Source organism: Ochotona princeps, chromosome 7 (genome assembly GCF_030435755.1).
Source record: "Ochotona princeps isolate mOchPri1 chromosome 7, mOchPri1.hap1, whole genome shotgun sequence".
In the NCBI taxonomy this organism is placed as follows: Eukaryota; Metazoa; Chordata; class Mammalia; order Lagomorpha; family Ochotonidae; genus Ochotona; species Ochotona princeps.
In genome coordinates, this window is record NC_080838.1 from 48091679 (window position 1) to 48112943 (window position 21265).

Consider the following 21265-nt stretch of genomic DNA (forward strand, 5'->3'; position numbering starts at 1 on the left):
CTGGATCCCTGCACCCACACAGGGCACTTAGGAGAGTCTCACGTCTCCTGACTTCAGATCAGCAAACATTGTGGTCATTGAGGGAGTCAATCAGTGGATGGAAGAGTTCAGTTCCTTCCTCCCTCTACAAGTCTGCATTTCAGTTAAAAATAAATTTTAATTAAAAATAAATCTTTTAAAAATTATTTTATATCTTTGAAAGATAAAGGTGGAATTACTGAGAGAGAGAGAGAGTTGTTGACACTGAAACCAGGCTGAAAACAAGACTCAAATATCTCATTTAGGATGATTAAGTGAGAGAAAGGCCATATGGCTTGTGGACCAACCTCACTGTCTTGCAGGTGCACTATCAGGGAGCACGAGCAGGATCAGAACCAGACAGCCAGTTCTCAAACTATGCTCATGTGTTTTGCATGTGCTGTAAGTGAAGAATTAATCCACTGTGACATAATGCTGTCTCAACAACACACTTGTAAATAATTTATATGTGAAAGAAAGACCTCAATGGTAGGAAAAGCCATTTGTAATGATACCAAAATCATCTTTTTTGCTGTGTGAGATGCAACTACGTTTATAAAGAATTAGGCGTTCACACTGAACTAATGCAAAATTTGTGGTTCTATTTATTTAACGCCAGTATTTCTACAATTCTTAATAGAATGAAACATGGGTAAAATTACTCCATGATCTCTTACACTTTTCTTTTTTTTATTATTTATTATTTTTAATTCATTAATTACATTGTATTATGTGACACAGTTTCATAGGTACTTGGGTTCTCCCCACCCCTCCCCAAACCCTCCCACCATGGTGGATTCCTCCACCTTGTTGCATAACCACAGTTCATGTTCAGTTGAGATTCCCCCATTGCAAGCATATACCGAACATAGAGTCCAGGATCTTATTGTCCAGTCAAGTTCAACGGCTTCTTAGGTATACCCTCTCTGGTCTGAAGACAGAGCCAGCAGAGTATCATCCCAGTCAATTGAAAGCTCCAACATACCATCAGCAAAAATTTACATCATTATGGAATTAATTGACATAGTAATGAATAACCAATATGTTAAAAGTAAATGCGAGTTCTTAACCACCTTCTGTGACCACCTCATTGACATTTCAATTTTAGTTCATACACAACATATAACATACATAACATAACATGTTATACATAACATCATTATCATCTTAAATTAAGGCAAACATGTGGTGTTTAACCTTTTGGGATTGGCTCATTTCCCTTAGCATTATGGTTTCCAGTTTGGCCCATTTGGCCACAAAGAACTGCATTTTGTGTTTTTTAATAGCTGAGTAGTATTTCATGGAGTAGATGAACCATAGCTTTCTTATCCAGTCCTCTGCTGATGGGCATTTTGGCTGCTTCCATGTTTTTGCAATTACTGATTGTGCTGCTATGAACATAGGAGTGCATGTTGGTTTCTCATAAAACAATTGTTCCAGATATATTCCTAGGAGTGCTATTGCTGGATCATACGGTATGTTGAATTTGAGTTGTTTGAATATTCTCCATACTGATTTCCATAGAGGCTGTACCAGCCTACAGCCCCACCAGCAGTGGAGTAGGGATCCCTTTTCCCCGCAACCTCGCCAACAAGTGTTGTTGGTGCTTTTATTCATGTGGGCCAGTCTTACTGGCGTTAGGTGGTACCTCATTGATGTTTTAATTTGGATTTCCCTTATTGCCAGGGAACTTGAGCATTTTTTCATATGTTTATTTGCCTTTTGGGTTTGTTCCTTTGTGAAGTGTCTGCCCATTTCCCGTGCCCATTTCTTGAGTGGCTTGTTTGTTTTGGTGTTTTGGCTGTTTCATAGTTCTTTGTATATTCTGGAGATTAGCCCTCTATCACCTACGTAGTGCCCGAAGATCTTCTCCCATTCTGTGGGTTGTTTTTTTACTTTGTTGATTATGTCCCTTGCTGTACAGAAGCTTTTTAGTTTGATGAGGTCCCATTTGTTTATTCTGGTCTTGATTTCTATTGCTTTTGGTGTTCTTCTTAGGAAGTAGGGACCTACCCCTAGATCTTACAGAGTATTTCCAACATTTTCTTCCAAAAGTTTGAAGGTTTCTGGATGTAGGTTTAGATCTGTTATCCATTTAGATTTGATCTTAGTGTATGGTGAGAGATGTGGATCTATCTTTTTGTTTCTGCAGGCTATTAACCAGTTGTCCCAACAGCATTTATTGAACAGACCTTCCCATTTGCCTGGATTGTCGTTTGTCTTTTTGTCAAAGATTATTTGGCTGTACCTGTTTGGGTTCCCTTCTGGTGTTTCTATTCTGCTCCATTGATCTTCCTCTCTATATTTGTGCCAGTACCAGGCTGTTTTGATAACCACTGCCCTATAGTATGTCCAGAGGTCCGGAACTGTGATTCCCCTTATTAACTTCCTGTTCTTAAGGATGGTTCTAGCTATCCGTGGTTTTTTGTTACACTTTTCTTTTTACCTTTAACCCCCACTATTAAAGAGTATTTCTTAATTTGAGATTAAAGCTATTTTACTAAAAATAAAAGGATGTTTGGAAGTAGAGACGCATGATTAAGTGTTATATATACATATATAACATACATATTTCAAAATGAAAATATTATATTCTTTAATATATATTTTAAAATATTTATACATTATTAGAAGTTACAAAAACATTATATGGAGATGTGATATTTTGTCCCTAAGAGAACCTTTCAATGATGAAAATAGAATAACTATAAAATTTTTCCTAATATTTTCTTGAATACAGTTTTGTTTTTGAAGCTAACTTCTGTTAGCAAGGACATTTAGGAACCTTTAATAACTGAGCTGCTCCTACTTCATGTGTAAAAATTGAAACTAATAGTAATACATTCCTTTGGAAGGCTGCTCTGAGGGTTACACCTGAAAATGAATGAATCACTTCCCACAGAGTTCTACAGACTTAATAGGTGATGAATAAATTGTAGAGATTTGCTCTCTGTAAATTTATATATTAAAATAAGCTACCAATATATGCAGAACTAAAACGGTTCTTGATACCCAACCATGTCTGTCTCTCACTGAGCAAACATATGGACGAGTTTCTCAGATGGATCAGGGCAGGAGCACTACTTGACATCACCCACATCCTCTGCTAAATGGCTAGACTCCATTCTGCACCATGGTCTCCACAAGTCAGGGGAGGTAAAGACGGGTCAAGGAGCAGACTGAGGGTCATTATCAAGCAGTGATTGCAGGCAATGATTGCAAGACCACACTGAAGAGATGAAAGACCGTCTGTCCCTGTGTGATGGCATGGAGCAGCCCAATATGACTCTCTGCACTTCTGTAAGTAAAGCTGGAAACAGACACTTGGTGCTCCTTGACAAGTCTACTCAAACATAAGCCTAAGCTTATGAGTATAGTTGGCTGACTATAAACCAACACATGGTTATCTGCACCGTGTCCCTACAAGTATTGGTGGAAGACTCAAGACTTCCTCAAAATTAAACCTATACTCTGTATTTCCTTTGTCAGTTTTTTAGCATGTGACAATTTGTAGCACTTTGCTTTTATAAACTTTTCAGTGGCTGGTGCGCTTTTGTGTGTGTGTGTGAGTGTGTGAGTGTGTGTGTGTTTTAGCTTGTATTAATACAGTTTGGTAGGAATAGGGATTACACTGAGTATGGTCCCATTTGCCAAAACAGTCATTGATCTGAAACACAAAGAGGCTTCTTTCTCTAAGGCATCTTTGGAATCCTTCAGTGGGAATGCCTTCCCTCTCCTTAGCCCTGCCCAGCCAGGATCATTCTCTTGCTTATGCACCATTCTTCTCCATGGACTGTGCCTTTCCTATGCCAGATATAATAACAGAATGTTCCTGCTTGCCAGTGTTCCATGAGAAGTGCTTCACATGTTTATTTCATTGATATACCAAACAATCCTTTGACCTGGTACTATCGTCCACCCAAATCTTACAGATAACAAACTTCAGAAAACGAAGAGTTAAATAACTTCAAGGTCTCAAAGATAGTCAGGCCTGTTTGATTCCAAAGGCCACCCAGTGCCCTGAACCTATGCTGCCTTTGGCACTAGTCAATGTCACCAACTGACGCCAGTCCAGTGTCTGGAACAGTGGAGTGACCAGTCCACCCTACAGCAGTCAGGGAGGTGATACTGACTGATGTCATGTAAAGCAGAAATGCAGCAACAGTGAGAACCTTTGCTACAACAGTTGGGTGCCTAATTCTGGGCTTTGGAGAGGAGAGAACTTCAGCAAACACACTCATTGGCTCATTCTGTCCTGCTTCATTGGTGCTGCTGCTTTTCCCCTCCTCCTTCCCAGTTGCAGCCTGTAGATTCAAAGTTCAAACTTGGAGCACACAAGGAGAAACAGTACGCTAAATTATCTTAGTGGGATTGAAAGAGGAGATGCATGGACACACACATGAAAAGATATGTATTCAAATGTAGGTGTAGGGAAATGGTTAATCTAACAACAACAACTTGTAATCTGCAGAGTGCATTGCAAAACCAAGGTTTTGAATTCAGGTTTTGAGCTCTGTTTTTCTGATTTGATTTGGTGTGAGGCGAAGCTGATGGGTGTGGCTTAGAAATTGAAATCACAAATCATGTGCGAATTTGATGACACAAGAGCAAACAAAATATCTGTGCTATATATTTGCTTCATGTACTTGTGCAAGCAAGAAGTCCACAAGAATTTGCCAGTCTCCTGGTCTGCAGAGAACTCAGAAACAACATGAGCACAGCAGGAAAAGTAAGCAAAACCCTTTTTCTGTTGGCATTGCAGTTTCTTCATAAAGGATATGACATCGATGAGCAATTAAAAATTCATGCGTACACTAGAAGGGATATACAATGTGAACTATATGCTATATTTACAATGTATGCTGCACTGTAATGGAAAAAATACTTCAAACATCTTTAAGTAGGATGCATAAGATCTGTTTATGTTGTTTTTACTCAAACAACAAATCAGTTTGTAATACTTCGATAGATTATTCTAAGACAATTATACCTAATGTGAAACTTTATAACTGGAACTCTTTAATTAAAAAGGGACCTATGTTAAAGTTGGCAGTTGTTTAAATTTTATTTTTGAGGATGTCTACATATTTGAGTATGATGCATTCCCTGGTGGACCACTGATTAGGGTGCATAGGATCAATAATTATGGGATATGGATGAAATGATGGTTTTCAAGTTTCTTTTTCTTTTTCCTGTATCTGGGGAAACAGAGAGAGAAGGGAAGAAGCTGCAACCAGCATCCTAACTGCATCAGTACACAGGGATAGGGAACAGCCACCTGATCATCCCAGTATCCCTGATGTGGAGAATGCTCCAAGGCTTCTGCTCAGTGGTTTTGAGAATTAGGATTAGTTCTGTGTCCAGTCCCATTTCTTATGGAAAACCATGGGTGTTGTGGCCCAGACCAACCCTCTCTACCACACACCGGGCTCTCACATACACCAATGCAGAACAATCAGAGTAACCCACACTTGGCCTGCTTGCAGGACTGCTTCCTGCATATGTCAGTACATGCAGTAGACTGGTCTGATCTGTGCCGCATCCCATTTGGCTTTTGTACACACAAAAGGGTGCTGTAGTCTTGCTCAGTCCAACAGACCCCACTATGCAGCCCACACTTATGCTGATGGGTACTACTGCTTGTCCAGCCAGATCCACACCCAGCCCTGGTTCTCATACTCACAGTTGGGAATTGCAGCCCATCACACATGTGTCTACAGTCTCCCTACTAGGCTTACTCCCAGTACTGGATATTGTGCTTTTCAGGTGATTCTACAGTCTAGCTTGTCAGGACTCGCCCCCATTCCCGGCACATGTTAGCTGATTCTGTGGCAAACCCAGACTAGCCTGCACTTATTCTGCCTCATGCATGCAGCAGTCAATACAGTAGATTAGCACAGCCTGGCTCTTCCCTAACTCGCTCATATCTACCCAAAGGTGTTGCAGCCCTGCCTAGCCTGATCTATTCCAGGTTCTGGTTCTCACACTCATCAGTGGGAGCAGATGCCCTGCAGGGGAGTCCACACTGGCCCCTGCCAGACTCACCCTGTCCCAGCCTCCCCCAGGTTTATATATGCTGGTGGGTGCTGTAGCCTGGTCTGTCCTATTCTGCTCCCAGTTCCAACTCATGCTGATGGGTGCTACAGACTAGCCCATCCCAGTCCAGTCCTCCCTAATGTGAACTGGCTGGTATTGTGGACCATCAGTCCTATCATGCACTCCGTCCTGGTTCTCAGAGGGGCCAGTGGGTTTTTATGAACTGGCCCTGCCTAGTCTTCCCCTGAAATTGAGCCACATGTTAGCCAGCGGTTATGCAACCTGGCCTGGACTTGGCTGCTCCCAGCCTTGATTCTTGAACTCACCTGCAGGAACTGCATCCTGAAAGAGCAGTACCCCAAGCTCCTCTATCAGATCACCTCACAGTGGTAGATCTCACTCACACAGATGGGTCCTTGGCCTAGACTAATTTGGTCTACTCTCTGTCCTTGCAGCAACAGTGGCCTTGTCCAATTGCACCACACCCATTCCAGTTCTTACCACTGGGTACTACAGCCCAGCCACACCTGGTCCATAGCCAGACCCAGCTCTTGCATGGTCCAGCAGGTCCCAAGACCTAGCCCAGCATCTCCGACATCCACCCTGGCTTTCATGAGCACCAGTAGGTGCTGGAATAAAGTCGCAGTCTGGCACACCCAAGACCTAGGGACACATCCCATACCCATGCAAAGGGACACTACAGTCATGTCCAGCACAGATCACCACACCCATTTCTGGTTCTCACAGTCACCAGTTTGAACCATCACCGAGTCTGGATGTCCCCTTAGCTGTCCAACAAGGCCTGCTCCTAGCCACAGATCTTGTGCATGCCAGTGATTACTCTGAGCTGGATTGCCACAGCCCTTCCTTCACCTTGGACTTTGCTATCAGATGCTGTAGCCTGGTCTGTCCTGGCCTACACCCAGTCACAACTCTCGCTGGTGGGTGCTACAGCCTACACAAGTCCAGTCTGTTCTCATCCCTGGCTCATGCAAACTGCTTAGTATGATAGCCTAGCCCAGCATGACCCATACTCCTTCCAGGCTCTTGCACATATCAGTGTACTAAGATTTGGCCTGGTCTTGCCCCATCTGCACTCACCACCAGAACCAACCCACCCACTTGCTGACAAGTGGATTTACCTTGCCTGGCCTAACACCCAGGCATGAATCACATGCTCTCCACTGGGAGATACAGCCTACCAGGAAATTTTCCCAAGTTCCCCACCAGGCCCACTCTCAGACCCAGATCTCACATGTGTTGGTGGTTACTAGGCCCTCACCTGGCACAGTCTGCCCCCTTCTTTCTTGGCCTTTGTATGAGCTGCTGGATTTTGTGGTCTGGTCTGCCACACACCCTATCTTTGGTGTGCTTGTGGGTGCTGCAGCCTGGATCAGCCTGACTGGTTCCCAACCCTAGTACCCATGAGTGTTGCCGTCTTCTCTGGTAATGCCTAACTCAGTCCACCTCCACCCCCCAAATCTTCAGCAAACCAGCAGAAACTGCAGTTCCATAGGAATGGGATCACATGTCCCCCACAGAATCTGCCCCTAGACCGGACCTCTCACATGCTGGTCAGTGTCATGCCCAGCCATGACACTCACTGGAAGATACTGTGATTTAGCCATGCCAGGTAGGCCCACAAACCTAACTTAAGTGTGTACTGCTGGTAGTGGTCAGCACTGGTCGATACTGGCTAGACCAGCTCTGGTTTCCCACATGGGCAGGTGCATTGGTCTGACCCAGAAAGTTTCCCCAGCTTCACTCTCCAAACCACTTGATCTCAATCCCTTCACTTACTGATGGAAGTCCCTCAGAAGTCCTCACCTACAACATACTCCCTCAGTGGTCCTCCTTCCCACACATACCCTCACTCCCTTCCCTGACCAATCCACAGTCCCTGCACTTGGGAGCAAATGGGTTTTCCACTATAGACTTCTGAGGCCCATTCTTCCAGTGGGGTGCTATGCTAGCCTGGAGTTCTGCCTGCCCACAGGGACCCAAGCTCCTGCCATACATGCTGAACTGGCAGCCTACACCTTTACCCACCCAAGACTCCAGAACATTCAGTTTCCCAAGCCTGGTCCACCAAAACAGCACACCTGCATGCTGAACTACAATTATCCTCTACCCTGTCCCCATACCACCTAGGGCCAAAAAATCAGGAAATCACCAGGCTCACTCTGCCTACGTTGGTGTGAGACTGAAGCTCCTCTCAGGACCCTGCAAAAGCCATCTCACAGGCCCTCTGCAAGCTTACACCCCAGGCCACCATCAACCAACCACACCTGTGTAAGACAGGCACCAACACCAGCACCAGAAGTCCATAATTTCAATGCGCTAGTCTTTGTAATCATACTACTTTTCTGACGTCTGGGGGGTTAAGGGTGACATTATATGAGAATTTGATTCAGAGGACTTTGAAATATGTTATCACTTCCACAAGTATTTTATCAGAGAGCATTAGGATCAACATCTTAGAAGAAGGCAATACTAATTTGTAATTTCTACCAAATTCCAAATGAACAGTTTCTTCTCCACATAAAATCAGCATGATTTTACAGAAAATAAAAACTCACAAAACCCAAGTCTCTTACTAATGACAGGCACAAAGAGAGTTGGTTTTAAATCTTTCATAAATTTATACTTTTTAAAACAATTTGCTTCCAATTGCAGAGAAATGTATTCAGTCTTTCAAAATAATCTGTTCATTTTAAGTGCTTCATTACAAAAGCAATATGATGATATGCAGTGTATTTGCTGTGTTAGGAACAGATGATACAGTGAAATACTCACTATATCAGATCCTCTGAAAGGTTCTGACATTTCCAAACAAAAGGCCTTTATCAATAACATTGGTTGGAGGCACAGGAGCAGCTAACTGCCAGTGTTCTTAATCTGTCTTGATTTCCATTATTACTCTTGAGTATTTACAACAGCATTTTCTATTTAAGTAAAAATAATTAGGAAAAAACCTTCAGTTTAGTCATGCACAGCTTAGAAAAAATCTTAAATTGACACAGTCAAAGTGTAAACCACTTACATTAATACATTACACATGAAGAAATGGGACATCTAGCAAGCCTGTCCTCTCAGGTACACATCAATCACTCAGCCTGCTGATAGTGCTTCCTTTATGTTACACTCATTTCCTTTCACTTTCCTCAGATGGAAAATAACATTGACATAATAAAGCAGTCGTGAGAGGTTAATAAATTAACACTGTCAAGCACTTAGAATAATAGCTGGTACATAGAGTAAGTTATTACATGTAGGTCATTTCTATTATTGCTGGTGTTGCTTAACATTTTGTTGACTTTTCACCACTACAACGAGAGGAAAATTTCAATTCTCTAGGAGCCAGTATTTTTGACTTTAGAAAATTGCTCCCTAAATCAGCTGAGCTTCAGTCTTTTCATTCCAAAATTAAGGCAAAACAATGCAATTATACTCTTCATTCTTAAATCTTAATTCTTACAGATGAAGCTTGTAACTCATTACAAAACACCATGTAAGTGCCTCTGATTATCAAGACCTCAAAATTATTCGTGTGTCAACGTCAAGTACTATTATGTTTATTGACTTAGTTGAGAAGCTGTTAGAGAGATTGACTGGCCAACCCTGGTACAGTCTCAAACACCACAGCAAGGTAGCCAAAGTCAGGATCTCAATCCAGGCCTCTCACATGTGTGGCAGGAAACAACTCAAGACAACAGTCCTGTTTCTTAAGGGCTGTGTTATCAGGAAGCTGGAGTCAGGTGCTAGAGGGAGGTATTGAACCCAGGCCCTCTGATGCGGGATGTGGGCATCTGAATTGGTGGCTTCATTACTAGATCAAACACCCATCACAAAATTTATTTTGACACTGATGATGGAGAACATACTCCATAGTAGGAGCATTTGAACATAAATTAGGAAAACAAACTCTCAGAAGGATAAATTTCAACTAAATTCTTGACATATTTGCAATTATATTAATTCTCTTTCAAGAAAGCTCACAATTGTGTTTGTCTTAAAAGAGTCAGTTTGAGGAGCTTCAACTTCTTAAATAATTAATATCATAGAAAGAACAGATTTCATGTGTTTCACATGTAAAGTTCGAAGAATATAACCATACTTCCTTCTCTTCTTCTGCTTCTCTGAATCTCCCTCATTGCTTCCTTCCATTTTTATTTAATATTGACAAAACATAATTTCAACCCACAATATGTGCACACGCAAACAAAATACTGTGAGCACAAATCTTATCCAAGAGTCTCTACACATAAATAACAAAATTAACAACTCAAAGTTTTAAATCACTAATGCAAATAAAGAGAATGAAGATGTGCTCAAGAGAGAAAATCAAGAATGGGCAAATAAAGAGAGAGAAGTCATCCTGATCAATTATCCAAGATCATACACATAACATCAGAACCTTGTTTTAAGCAGAAAATTAAGCAACGAAATAACAGCTTTTATGTGAATGTAGGCTGACTTTCAAAAAATAATTCTTAGAGTTTCATGTACAAAACAGCATTTGTGCATACAGTAGCAATCAGGAACGACCAGAAATAAACACTCTTGGTGAGGGGAATCAAACAAATGATGCCATTGGTGAATATATTCCTGTTTATCTCAATATCATAGTAGAGTGTTTCTCCTTATAGTATTGCTTTGAATATGACTTTCAAACAGCTCTTTAAATTTTCCTTGTTCATTGCTGTGATACACTTCTTAGGATTCAAACATGATGTTACATGCATGTGACATGCATGTTGATGAGAATCACAATCCCTGCTGTTAGACTGGGGGAAATGGCATCATCCTTCTGCTTGACTTTCCAGGTAATAAAATGCAAAGCAGCTGTGCTATGGGAGCGAAACAAGCCCTTTTCCATCGAGGAGGTGGAGGTCGCACCACCTAAGGCCCATGAAGTTCGTATTAAGGTGAACCACTTTTTATACTTCAGCAGATTTTTACATGCAAAACTTTCAGAAAATATTAAATGGAAAAATTTTTTAAATACATTCAACAACACTGAATACATGTTTATCCAGGCAACAGAATTGCATTTGTAATTAAGGAAAGATAAACACTTGCTTTTAATCATTTTAAAACTGAGCAAGAGCATGTATAGTGAAAGTGGAGAATATTAAGAGAAAATGTATGTATTTATAGAAAGAAAGGATGCATGATTTCAAAATTGACTACTACTGGGTACTTCCATGAGTTAATGCGCAAGTTTCATTTGTACAACTCATACATTCCTGCACCCTAGATAAGACATATATGTCAGGATAAATTATTTCACAGAATATTCCAAATGGCTTACTTAAGGGGATGAAGGCAGACTAGGCACAAAAGGCTTTAGATTCACCTTCAGACTCAACTGAATTGTAATTGGGAAAAGTAGGGAGTTTTAGTAAAACTCCTTAGAAGTACACCTCCACGAAATGATACAATCCATCTGAGGATCACATCCTCACTGAATCTACTCTTTTTCTCTTTAGATGGTGGCCACGGGAATCTGTCGCTCAGACGACCACGTGGTTAATGGAAGCATTGTCTCGCCTCTCCCTATTATTCTAGGCCATGAGGCAGCCGGCATTGTGGAGAGCATAGGCGAAGGGGTGACAACCGTAAAACCAGGTAAAGAATTCACACTCAGAGACGGTGCCTTGCTTTTAGATCCCAAGAGCATCCAGCTCAAAGAACACACTGAGGACATGATAGAGGAGACAACTTGCACAAGTTCACTAATGAGCTGCTTTCCTCTTTCTCCTCTGCCTAACTTGGGCATATACATGCATTCAGGCACTCAGGCACTCTCTTCTGCAGTAATTATGTTTTGAGCATCTCCTAGAGGCTAACTCACTTGGAAAAGTCAAGAATTGGTTATCAACATTCTCATTTTTACCATAACCCAGGCTACAGCAGATTATCCAGTCTCCTCAACATGTAATGGAAGTATGGCAGCCCACTTGGAACTAAATTACTACTTCTGGAGAAAATACTTAGGCTTCAATTCACGAAAGAATAAGTGAAATTGTGTGTGGAGAGAACCCAGCAGAAATCAGGGAGTGCAAAAGTGAAGAATTAATACATTGGAAGTTATTTATAAAAGTCTGTGTTGGGCCCCAGCGGCGTGTCCTAGCGGCCAAAGTCCTCACCTTGAACGCCCGGGGGTCCCATATGGGCGCCGGTTCTAATCCCGGCAGCTCCACTTCCCATCTAGCTCCCTGCTTGTGGTCTGGGAAAGTAGTCGAGGACGGCCCAAGGATTTGGGACACTTCACCCGCGTGGGAGACCTGGAAGAGGTTCCTGGTCCCGGCTTCAGATCGGTGCCAATCGGCCCGTTGTGGCTCACTAGGGGAGTGAATCATCGGATGCAAGATCTTGCTATCTGTCTCTCCTCCTCTCTGTATATCTTATTTTGTAATAAAAATAAATCTTCAAAAAAAAAGTCTGTGTTGACTCTCACATTTGAATTTCCTGTATGGGGGTGTCCAGGTACAAACAAACCCACTGCTGATAAAAAACCTTTGTGAAAGAGTGATTAGTGACAGCTGGGATTAGAACCTATTTCTTGGAGATTTCTAAAAAAAGAAACCCAAATCTATATTACATACTTTGTGATGAAAACCTTTTGATCATGCTTTATTTATTCCTGAGTAAAAACCTAAGAATTTATTTTCTGCCTCTCCAGGTGATAAAGTCATCCCACTCTTTACTCCCCAGTGTGGAAAATGTAGAATTTGTAAACATCCGGAGAGCAATTTCTGCATGAAAAATGAGTATGTTTCTGACACTCTCCTTGCACAACAATGTGTTTACATATTCATTATGCTCCTGCCTCATGTCCTTGTGTGTTTCTGTCTTGCTCTGCACAGTTTGGCCCAGCGGGGGACACTGAGTGATGGTACCAGCAGGTTCACCTGCAAGGGAAAGCCTGTCCATCACTTTATGGGCACCAGTACCTTCTCCCAGTACACAGTGGTGGATGAGATTTCAGTAGCCAAAATTGATGCAGCTGCACCACTGGAGAAAGTCTGCCTCATTGGCTGCGGATTTTCCACTGGGTATGGGTCGGCAGTCAAAGTTGCCAAGGTAGGAATGACACTGACCAGTAAAACCAGTTCTATTCAAACTATCAGGAAACAAAGGGGAAGCCATTTCTTATAGGAACTAGAGGTTCTTCTGCAAACTTCAGCGGTGGTAGTGATGGATATGAATAGAACTCTAGCCCTGGAAGAAATATGGGAGCATGTCTTATAATACGGCCAGTTGTAAAAATGGTTGAGCTATTGATAGTTAAGAAAATGTAACAGTTTAATTTTCAATAATTATAATTTAACTAGCATTTGTTGTTGATTAAATATTAGGCTCTGGGACTCTCTGAATCATAATTTTAGAAATAGAAATCATCCATCTGTACACACGTGACACAGCTGGCTCTGTCAGCCTCGGAGGCAACGGGAGGCCCTGAAGTCTTCATGTCAGTGCTTGAAGGGGGAAGCCTGTCTTCAGACGTGCTCTTGAGGGCGGCTTATTTTCTCTTTCCAGAATTAGTTATTAATAGTAGATTATAAAGGCTTTTCTGTAACCTGCCATAGAAAGGTCACTTACCATTTGTATTTTTAAGAATCAGGAAGTGAAGTTTTATTGATATTCATTCCACTGAAATGGAATTTCACTACCACATTTCCTCCTCATCATGAGCACACACTCTCTCTCTCTCTCACACACACACACACATATTTGTTAAGTGACATATGTGTAGTAGAATTCTAATCTTTTTCCCCTGTTTTGTTTTTTTATTTTTATTTTTTACCCTATGTGTTAAAATACACTATTAGGGTCATTTTTGAAATTGAGATCCAGAGACATAAAGCTATTTGTCATATTTATGATCGCTGATTTAAAAAGTGTGAGGATGAAAATATTTTCCTAAGATTTCCTGCTGGATTTTAATTCAAAATACATGATTAGAAACACTTTCAAATTATAATCATAAAATCTACATTCTCCCAGAAATTATAGGAGGTGATTTCATAGCTTGTGGCATTGGTTTTGAACTTACTTGTTCTTGTTTATTGGAAAGACAGAGTGACACAGACACAAAGGGAAATCTTCCACTCACTAGGCCCTTCAATCCCCAATTGCACACAGCTATTAAGGCTTGACCAGGCTAAGCCAAAGGCCCAGTCTCTTCCCAAGCCAAGAGTTTCCAACAGAAGTGTCCAGGACCAAAACTTGACACCTGCTGTACGCCAATGTGTAAATTAGCAGGAAGTCAGAAGAAGAGCTGGGACTCTATTCCAGGCACTCCAACAGGGATGTGGATGTGCTAAGTGCCCAGCCTTACTCTGGCATGCAAGAATATTTGGTGAATGAAAGTGAATGAAGACCAACAAGAATACATAACAATAAAAATAACTGGGTCAAAGGGGTATTTTATCCACTCTGAAAAATGACGAGAGGATACTAAGACAGGTTCATTAAATATTTCCTAGGCAATTGAATCAATTTAGAACATGTCTTTCCAAAATTTCTGTGACTTTAGTTCCAGGCGCCTGGTGCCATTGCTTACTCAGTTTTAAGAGATGATATAAGTGAGCCTACATAGAGACTAGAAGCTAAGGGTAATCATATTGATGGATTTTGGTCAACACTTAAAATGACATCTTTTCATTACACTATTTCATTACATTATCATTTCTGGGCATTTAAACTCAAAGATCAAATTAATGAAGAGCACATTGGTCTCAAGGTGTGTTTCTTAAGTGTTTTATGCTGAATTTCCCCTGTTGTTTAGGCTTTGCTTTAAAACAAGATTAATTTGGCCATGTTTCACAGCTAACTTTTGTTTTTGTTTTACTGTGAATGAACCAAAAAGGAGTTAATTCTTGAGGGCGTGATTGTGTCATTTTTCAGTCTTTGGGCATGACCTTGTCCACATATTTCATTTCCCAAAATTGCTTGCATGTGTGTATGAGGTACTGAAACTGGATGATGATGGATTTGAGCCATTGAGGGTCTTATGTTCCCTGGTGGTCTAATGGCTAGGATTTGGTGCTTTCACCATTAAGGGTCTCATCATGACTGGAGTCATTGACATTGTGAAAATCATCCAAGCCACTGGTTCCTAGTTTGGGCTCCAGTTGCATCATCTGGGGGTGGATTTAGTCCACAGAGATCCTGATTTAACTGACACAACTCTAACTTAGGCACTGGGTTTTTGAAAAAAAATAAAATAAAAAAAACTCCCCAAATAAGTCTTAAATACAAGAAAGTTTGAACAACTAACTCTTTCAACATACTCCAGATTAGACATGAAGCAAGAAGAGGTTTCCACAGTGGGTTTGATGGAAGACTATGAGGAGCTGCTAGTAACAGACATGATATGGCACTTCACAGCTTAGTTTTTGAATAAGTGTCACTTAATCCATTTTTGCCTTTTCTGAAAACACAGGTCACCCCAGGGTCGACCTGTGCTGTGTTTGGTCTGGGAGGAGTTGGCCTCTCTGTTATTATGGGCTGTAAAGCAGCTGGGGCAGCCAGGATCATCGGGGTGGACATCAACAAAGACAAGTTTCCAAAGGCCAAAGAGGTCGGTGCCACTGAATGCATTAACCCTCAAGACTATAAGAAGCCCATCTATGAAGTGATACAGGAAATGAGCGACGGAGGTGTGGACTTTTCATTTGAAGTGATTGGTCGGCTTGACACCGTGGTATGTATTAAAATATACCTTGAGATTTCTACTTCCACAATCTGGAATCTGCTTTAAGCAAAAAATATATATATAATATATTAAGAATTACTAGAATGATGAAAGACAATTGTTTTGCCTCCATTTCTTTGATCAGGACTGTTTCATTTATTGTTAGGAGAAATTTTTCATTTAAGCATCCCATGGAAAATCATAGCCTTAATACATCATTGTATCTTAACAGAAACAGCACAAAGCCTAGCACTGCACACACCAGGATCAATGTGTTTAACTTACAAGTTAGCAGGTTTTATTAGGCTACAAGTTTCCATTTTGGCTATGGATGACATGACACAATGTGTGTGAAACACTTATAACATGTAAATGACCGTTGGTTTTACTGTTTTAAAATTTCTGTTCCTAATCTTCAGTAGCAACATTTATCATACATGTAATATTACTTCCATATAAATTCAAATGTCATCAGTAGCCTCAGGGCACATTCTAGCTCTAAGTCATCTAACCTGAATTCTTTTGATTCCTATACTTGAAGTTCCCAGGGACTACACATCTCCGCTGTTGAAGTTCTTCAGTAAGTTGCAGCAATGTTGGTAACAAGAAGCTAATCTGTAGTTAAGTCTCTACAGCTTTGCCCTACTGTGATAAGGTATAAATGAATTAACTTCTGGGAGAATCCAGCTCTTTCCAGACTGAAGGGTTTTTTTTTTTTTAACATTCCTTTTACATGATCCCTCATGAAAAAAGGTATTGACTGTATTTGAAGGCATCAATTCCTAATACCTACCTGTTTAATGGAAAACTATTCTTCAAGCATCATGGAAGGAGTAAGCATTACATAACGGGGGAGAACCCAGAGATTTCTCGTTCTTCAGCAAATGTCCCCCAAAATGACGGGAGAGATGAATTTCTGGATTGTCCTTTAACTTTTCACAAAAGCAGGTGCAGTTTAAAGCAAAACCAATATACATTTTCAGAAGGTAAAAATACACTTTGATATGTCTATTTTACATGGACACAACACTGATCCATTGGAAAGGGACATGAGAAAATATAAGAAAAACTGTTAATGATATCATAAAGTTATCAGACTCACAGGTTGAAAATGCTCACATAGTAAATCGAAATAAAATGAATTAAGCAATTCACAGTTTGCCCAACAACCATATGATGATCAAACTGTAAACTTACTTGAGGAAACAGTGTTGGTACTTTCCATGATAATAAAAAGGTTTTCCACCTTATTACTTTCAAAAGAAGACACAAAATACATAAAAACTCATCAATTCATCTTTCCTTCAAAAACATTTCTTTATGGACACTTTCTACAGTGACCATCCTACAGCACAGTCGCTGGCACCATGGGGAATTAAGGAAGTCAGGAACATAATCCCTTCTCTACACACTTTCTGGCCTGGTCTATATTACACTATATTACATGAGCAATATTAGGAACTATCAGGGAATCTACTTTAATAATGCTCAATGTGCTTTTATTCCAGACTGCTGCCCTGTTATGCTGTCATGGGTCGTGTGGCACAAGTGTTGTCGTAGGGGTACCCCCAGATTCACAAAGCCTCACAGTGAACCCTGCGCTACTACTGACAGGACGCACCTGGAAAGGAGCAATTTTTGGTGGTATGTAGACACAGTCAGCCTTGAAGAGCTGAGTCTAAGAATTTCCCACCTTCTACAAGTGACAAGTCAGAGACCCAACCATGGGTGCTGACATAGTTGGAGGGCAAGGAGTAACTCTCTCCCCTTCTCTCCTCTCCCTGCAATTTACACAGGAGAAAAAAAAGGTACTGAGATATTAAAAGCACCCACCTTCCTCCACACCTTGACCTCTTCACTATAATCAGAGGCCCCATGTGGTTATGCAACATTCTCACCTATGTAATCAGTAGTAAACATCACATCAAATTACAAAAATAAGCAACAAGGTCAGGTTTGAAAAGCAATATAATCAAAAGAAAATTTGATTTCCTCTTGCATGTATACATTCCATCAAGACAGGAAATAAATGGACAGAGGAAATCCTAAAACAGATTTTCTGGTGACCTCAAAACCTAGTCAAGAACTTTCAGTACCACCTCTTCTGATTTTTATGACTGCATAAAGCATCCACATTCCTAGTAGGACATAGGAAATCTATAGCTATCGTTCACAACATCATCCATGTCTCAAGGATAAGCAACTGCTCAATTTGCTCCTTAACCTAGGCTATAATCAACTGTGCCATAATTTCTCCATGAAAGAGTAAAGAACTCAGCCCCTGGAATAGCCAGGGAGAGTTGAAAAATAATTGAAACCCTACAGAAGGATGCTAAAGTATTACCTCTCTATTAGGCTCAACAATAACAGTCTGTACTTGTAATACTTCTATAAACATTCATTTGATTGTATTGAAAAGTGTATTCTCCGTGTTGCAACTAACAATAATGCTGTCTTCTCTTTAGGCTTTAAGAGTAAGGACTCTGTTCCCAAACTCGTAGCTGATTTTATGGCTAACAAGTTCCAATTGGATCCACTAATAACCAAAGTTTTACCCTTTGAAAAAATAAATGAAGGATTTGACCTGCTTCGTGCTGGAAAAAGGTAGATTTTAAGCTTCTTGTTGTGGTAGAAGGTGGGCTCATTTTGAATGAAAATGTGGAAGGCTGAGAAAGCCTTGGAGTGGTTTGCTTTTTCTCTATCACTCAGTCTTTTGAGGTAGAACATCTAAGATCAGGCTGTAAAAATTACTGTTTTGCAGTTCCTGTTGTGCTAAAAACAAATGCCATTGCTTACAGCACATCTGACTGATCAGAACCACTCAGACTTCTTCACAGTAGAGCATTCATCCTTCAGGGAATAGAAGCCATCCTAATTCCATCATGGAGTCACTGAGGCCTCTGGCTGGACACAGACACCCCCTTTAGTATGTGTACATTTGAATTCCATTCATAATATTCCCAATTTGCACTGTGCTACTAGGTGTCGTTACTGTGCGACTGCTTTCTATACAGATATTACCAGCATTTAATCTTAAAGCTACTGTAATTTTTACCTCTTCTTACACTTGATAGAGACTTTTCACAGAGAAAAGTTGTTTTAAGAGTACAAAATGCTATTTGAAATGTAAGTTTAGTTTGGGAAAAGCCAAGTTCCTTTCTTATTTGTACCATTTAGCATTTAGAACCATCGCATAGCATGAGTTTAGGCACCTGCATGTACATGAGGCACAGCTGGTAACAGCCAATAATAGCGCCCTTCCTCTGGCCCCATTGGCCACAGTGGAGCTTCTTTTCCTGTCCCACACTTACTGTCTTGAAGCTTCCAATGATCAAAGACATTTCTTGGACACTCATAACATACACTGGATATATCAACAATCTTGACAAAGAAAAGAAGTCAGCATCCTTAAATAAGTGTTTAAGTAAGGGTCTCATTTTAATTATCTAACATGGCTTTCAACCAGTGCTGACATGCTGATCCCAATTTCACCATCAAAGGGGAAAAGTCAGAGGAGTCACTTGGCCAATTCAGGCAGAGGGTAGGCTTGGAGGCCAGAAGTCCAAGTTAGATGAACTGCTACCAAAGTCACTTTTCTCTCTATTATATCACATTGACGCCTAAGCTCTAAAGCAATGAAGTCCAGTAGGTATGAAAGGTCAGTTACCAGTGACTAGTATCATCGTTATTAGGCAGTAAAGCTGATGACAAACACGAAGGGACTTTAAGAACTTGATGAAAAAATGGTGTCAAATGAGACATTTATGTTGGTACCAAAATTATTGCAAATCACAAATTCTTTTATAATACACAATTCCTCAAATATTTTGAAGATGTCTGTCTAGACATCACCAAAATAAGAGAGCAGCATTCAGCTTCAAATGAATTTGTTAAGCACGCTTCCATTCTCTTTCTGTGAATGCTACATGGGTGATCATACATATTTAAATAAACAGAGCCCCGTTAACAAGCAAAGATTCAAAACTATAACTTTCAATTTTGATAAGCATAGGGCAACATGGGCACTTTAATATACTGCTTACAGAAATACTGTTGCAGAACAATTGGGTAATTTCCACCAGAAACCTTTAGACACAGAGACACTTTGTCCAACAATTCTACTTTTAGAAGTCAATTTTTCATAGAAAAAGAATGAAAATGGTAACCCACATCTCTGATTGAATATACATATTGTATAGATCCATACATATATATATGTATGAGTAAGAAATTGTTGAATGGCTCACATTAAGGCACTGATTAGATTCTAATCATATTAGAAGTGAAAAAACTATTAAAATTATTTCAATGCACTTAGAAATCTCATACTCTCAGGCTCAGAAAAAGAGAATATGAACTTATATGCATAATGTGACCCTAAATTTTCAACAGAGTAGCAGTAAAATGGGAGAATACTCAAAATAGAACCAGAAAAGAACTGCTCTTCTACTTGACGTGAAAGCACGGGAAGGAAAGGGGAATGGCTGGGAACATAGATTTTCTCTGTGATTTACAGAATGTTCCTTTGATTCTAGTGTGCCAGAGTATGAACTGTCTAAATGTTAAAACAGTATCTGTTATTTCCTATTTCAGTATTCGTACCATCCTGACATTTTGAGATCACACAAATGCCTTCCTTGGACGCAGTCCTCTGATTCCTGTGCTCTACATCACCTGCAAGACAAGCCACACATCATTACCTGTACTTCTTCTTTCTGTGAGATGCCCCAATAAACGAGATGTGAAAGCTCTACCAAAAAGCTGATGTGAAATAATTTTTCAAGCACTTGCTTAAGTCTTACTGAGATCTGGGTAGGATATTGAACATAATCTGGGAAATAGGAGGCCAGTAACTGAGCCTTTGTAGTCATTCTACACATGCCATCTTTTCCACTGAGGAAAGACATTTCCTGAGCTGTTCTGAATTTTTGCATCTCTGCAATACTTAATCATTGACCCCTAGTGGACAGGATCATTCATTTCTCCTAAAACATACATGATAGACTATTGTACATGGGCCTTCAACCCCTTTGGGAAGCCATGCAGTTGGGACAGATGGAGTGAGGCTGTGACTAGCACCACTCCTCAGTTAGCAAGGCTACAAGGAGATTCTGGTTACGTGGCAAGACCCGGCAGAATGTCTCTAATAACCCCACTGCTGACTCATCCCATTGAATGGACACTCGATGACTTCTCTAATATTTCATACAATACTGCTGAGGCTGTTGTTTCTGTTTTTCTGCAAATGTGCAATGATTCCTGTAACCGGTATAACACCTCAAAGTGATCGATCATGTTATGGTGAAAGGGTCTTTAGCAACTTAAGGCAATGACACGCAGCTAAAAGCATACAATAGTACAAGAGAACCTACACTGTCACCAAACATCCTGTTACGTGCCCACCTTTGTCCTGGAGCTTGCCCTAATATAAGTAATGCTTTCCTTAAGAAATGGCTTGATAATATCTTGGAAGAAATGGGGCAATCATGGAGGCTCAAAGACTTT

The 21265-nt window shown here is 40.5% G+C and overlaps 1 protein-coding gene across 1 annotated transcript; it reads left to right on the plus strand.

Moving 5' to 3' along the window:
- The first annotated feature begins 4595 nt into the window (after positions 1 to 4595).
- On the plus strand, positions 4596 to 20520 carry LOC131480817 (alcohol dehydrogenase 1-like). Its single transcript, XM_058667015.1, has 9 exons — positions 4596 to 4747; positions 10881 to 10982; positions 11547 to 11685; positions 12743 to 12830; positions 12927 to 13143; positions 15509 to 15769; positions 17269 to 17404; positions 18226 to 18364; positions 20354 to 20520. Exons 1-9 carry the CDS (start codon positions 4730 to 4732, stop codon positions 20376 to 20378), a joined length of 1125 nt encoding a protein of 374 aa, XP_058522998.1. The 5' UTR covers positions 4596 to 4729; the 3' UTR covers positions 20379 to 20520.
- Positions 20521 to 21265: the final 745 nt, after the last annotated feature.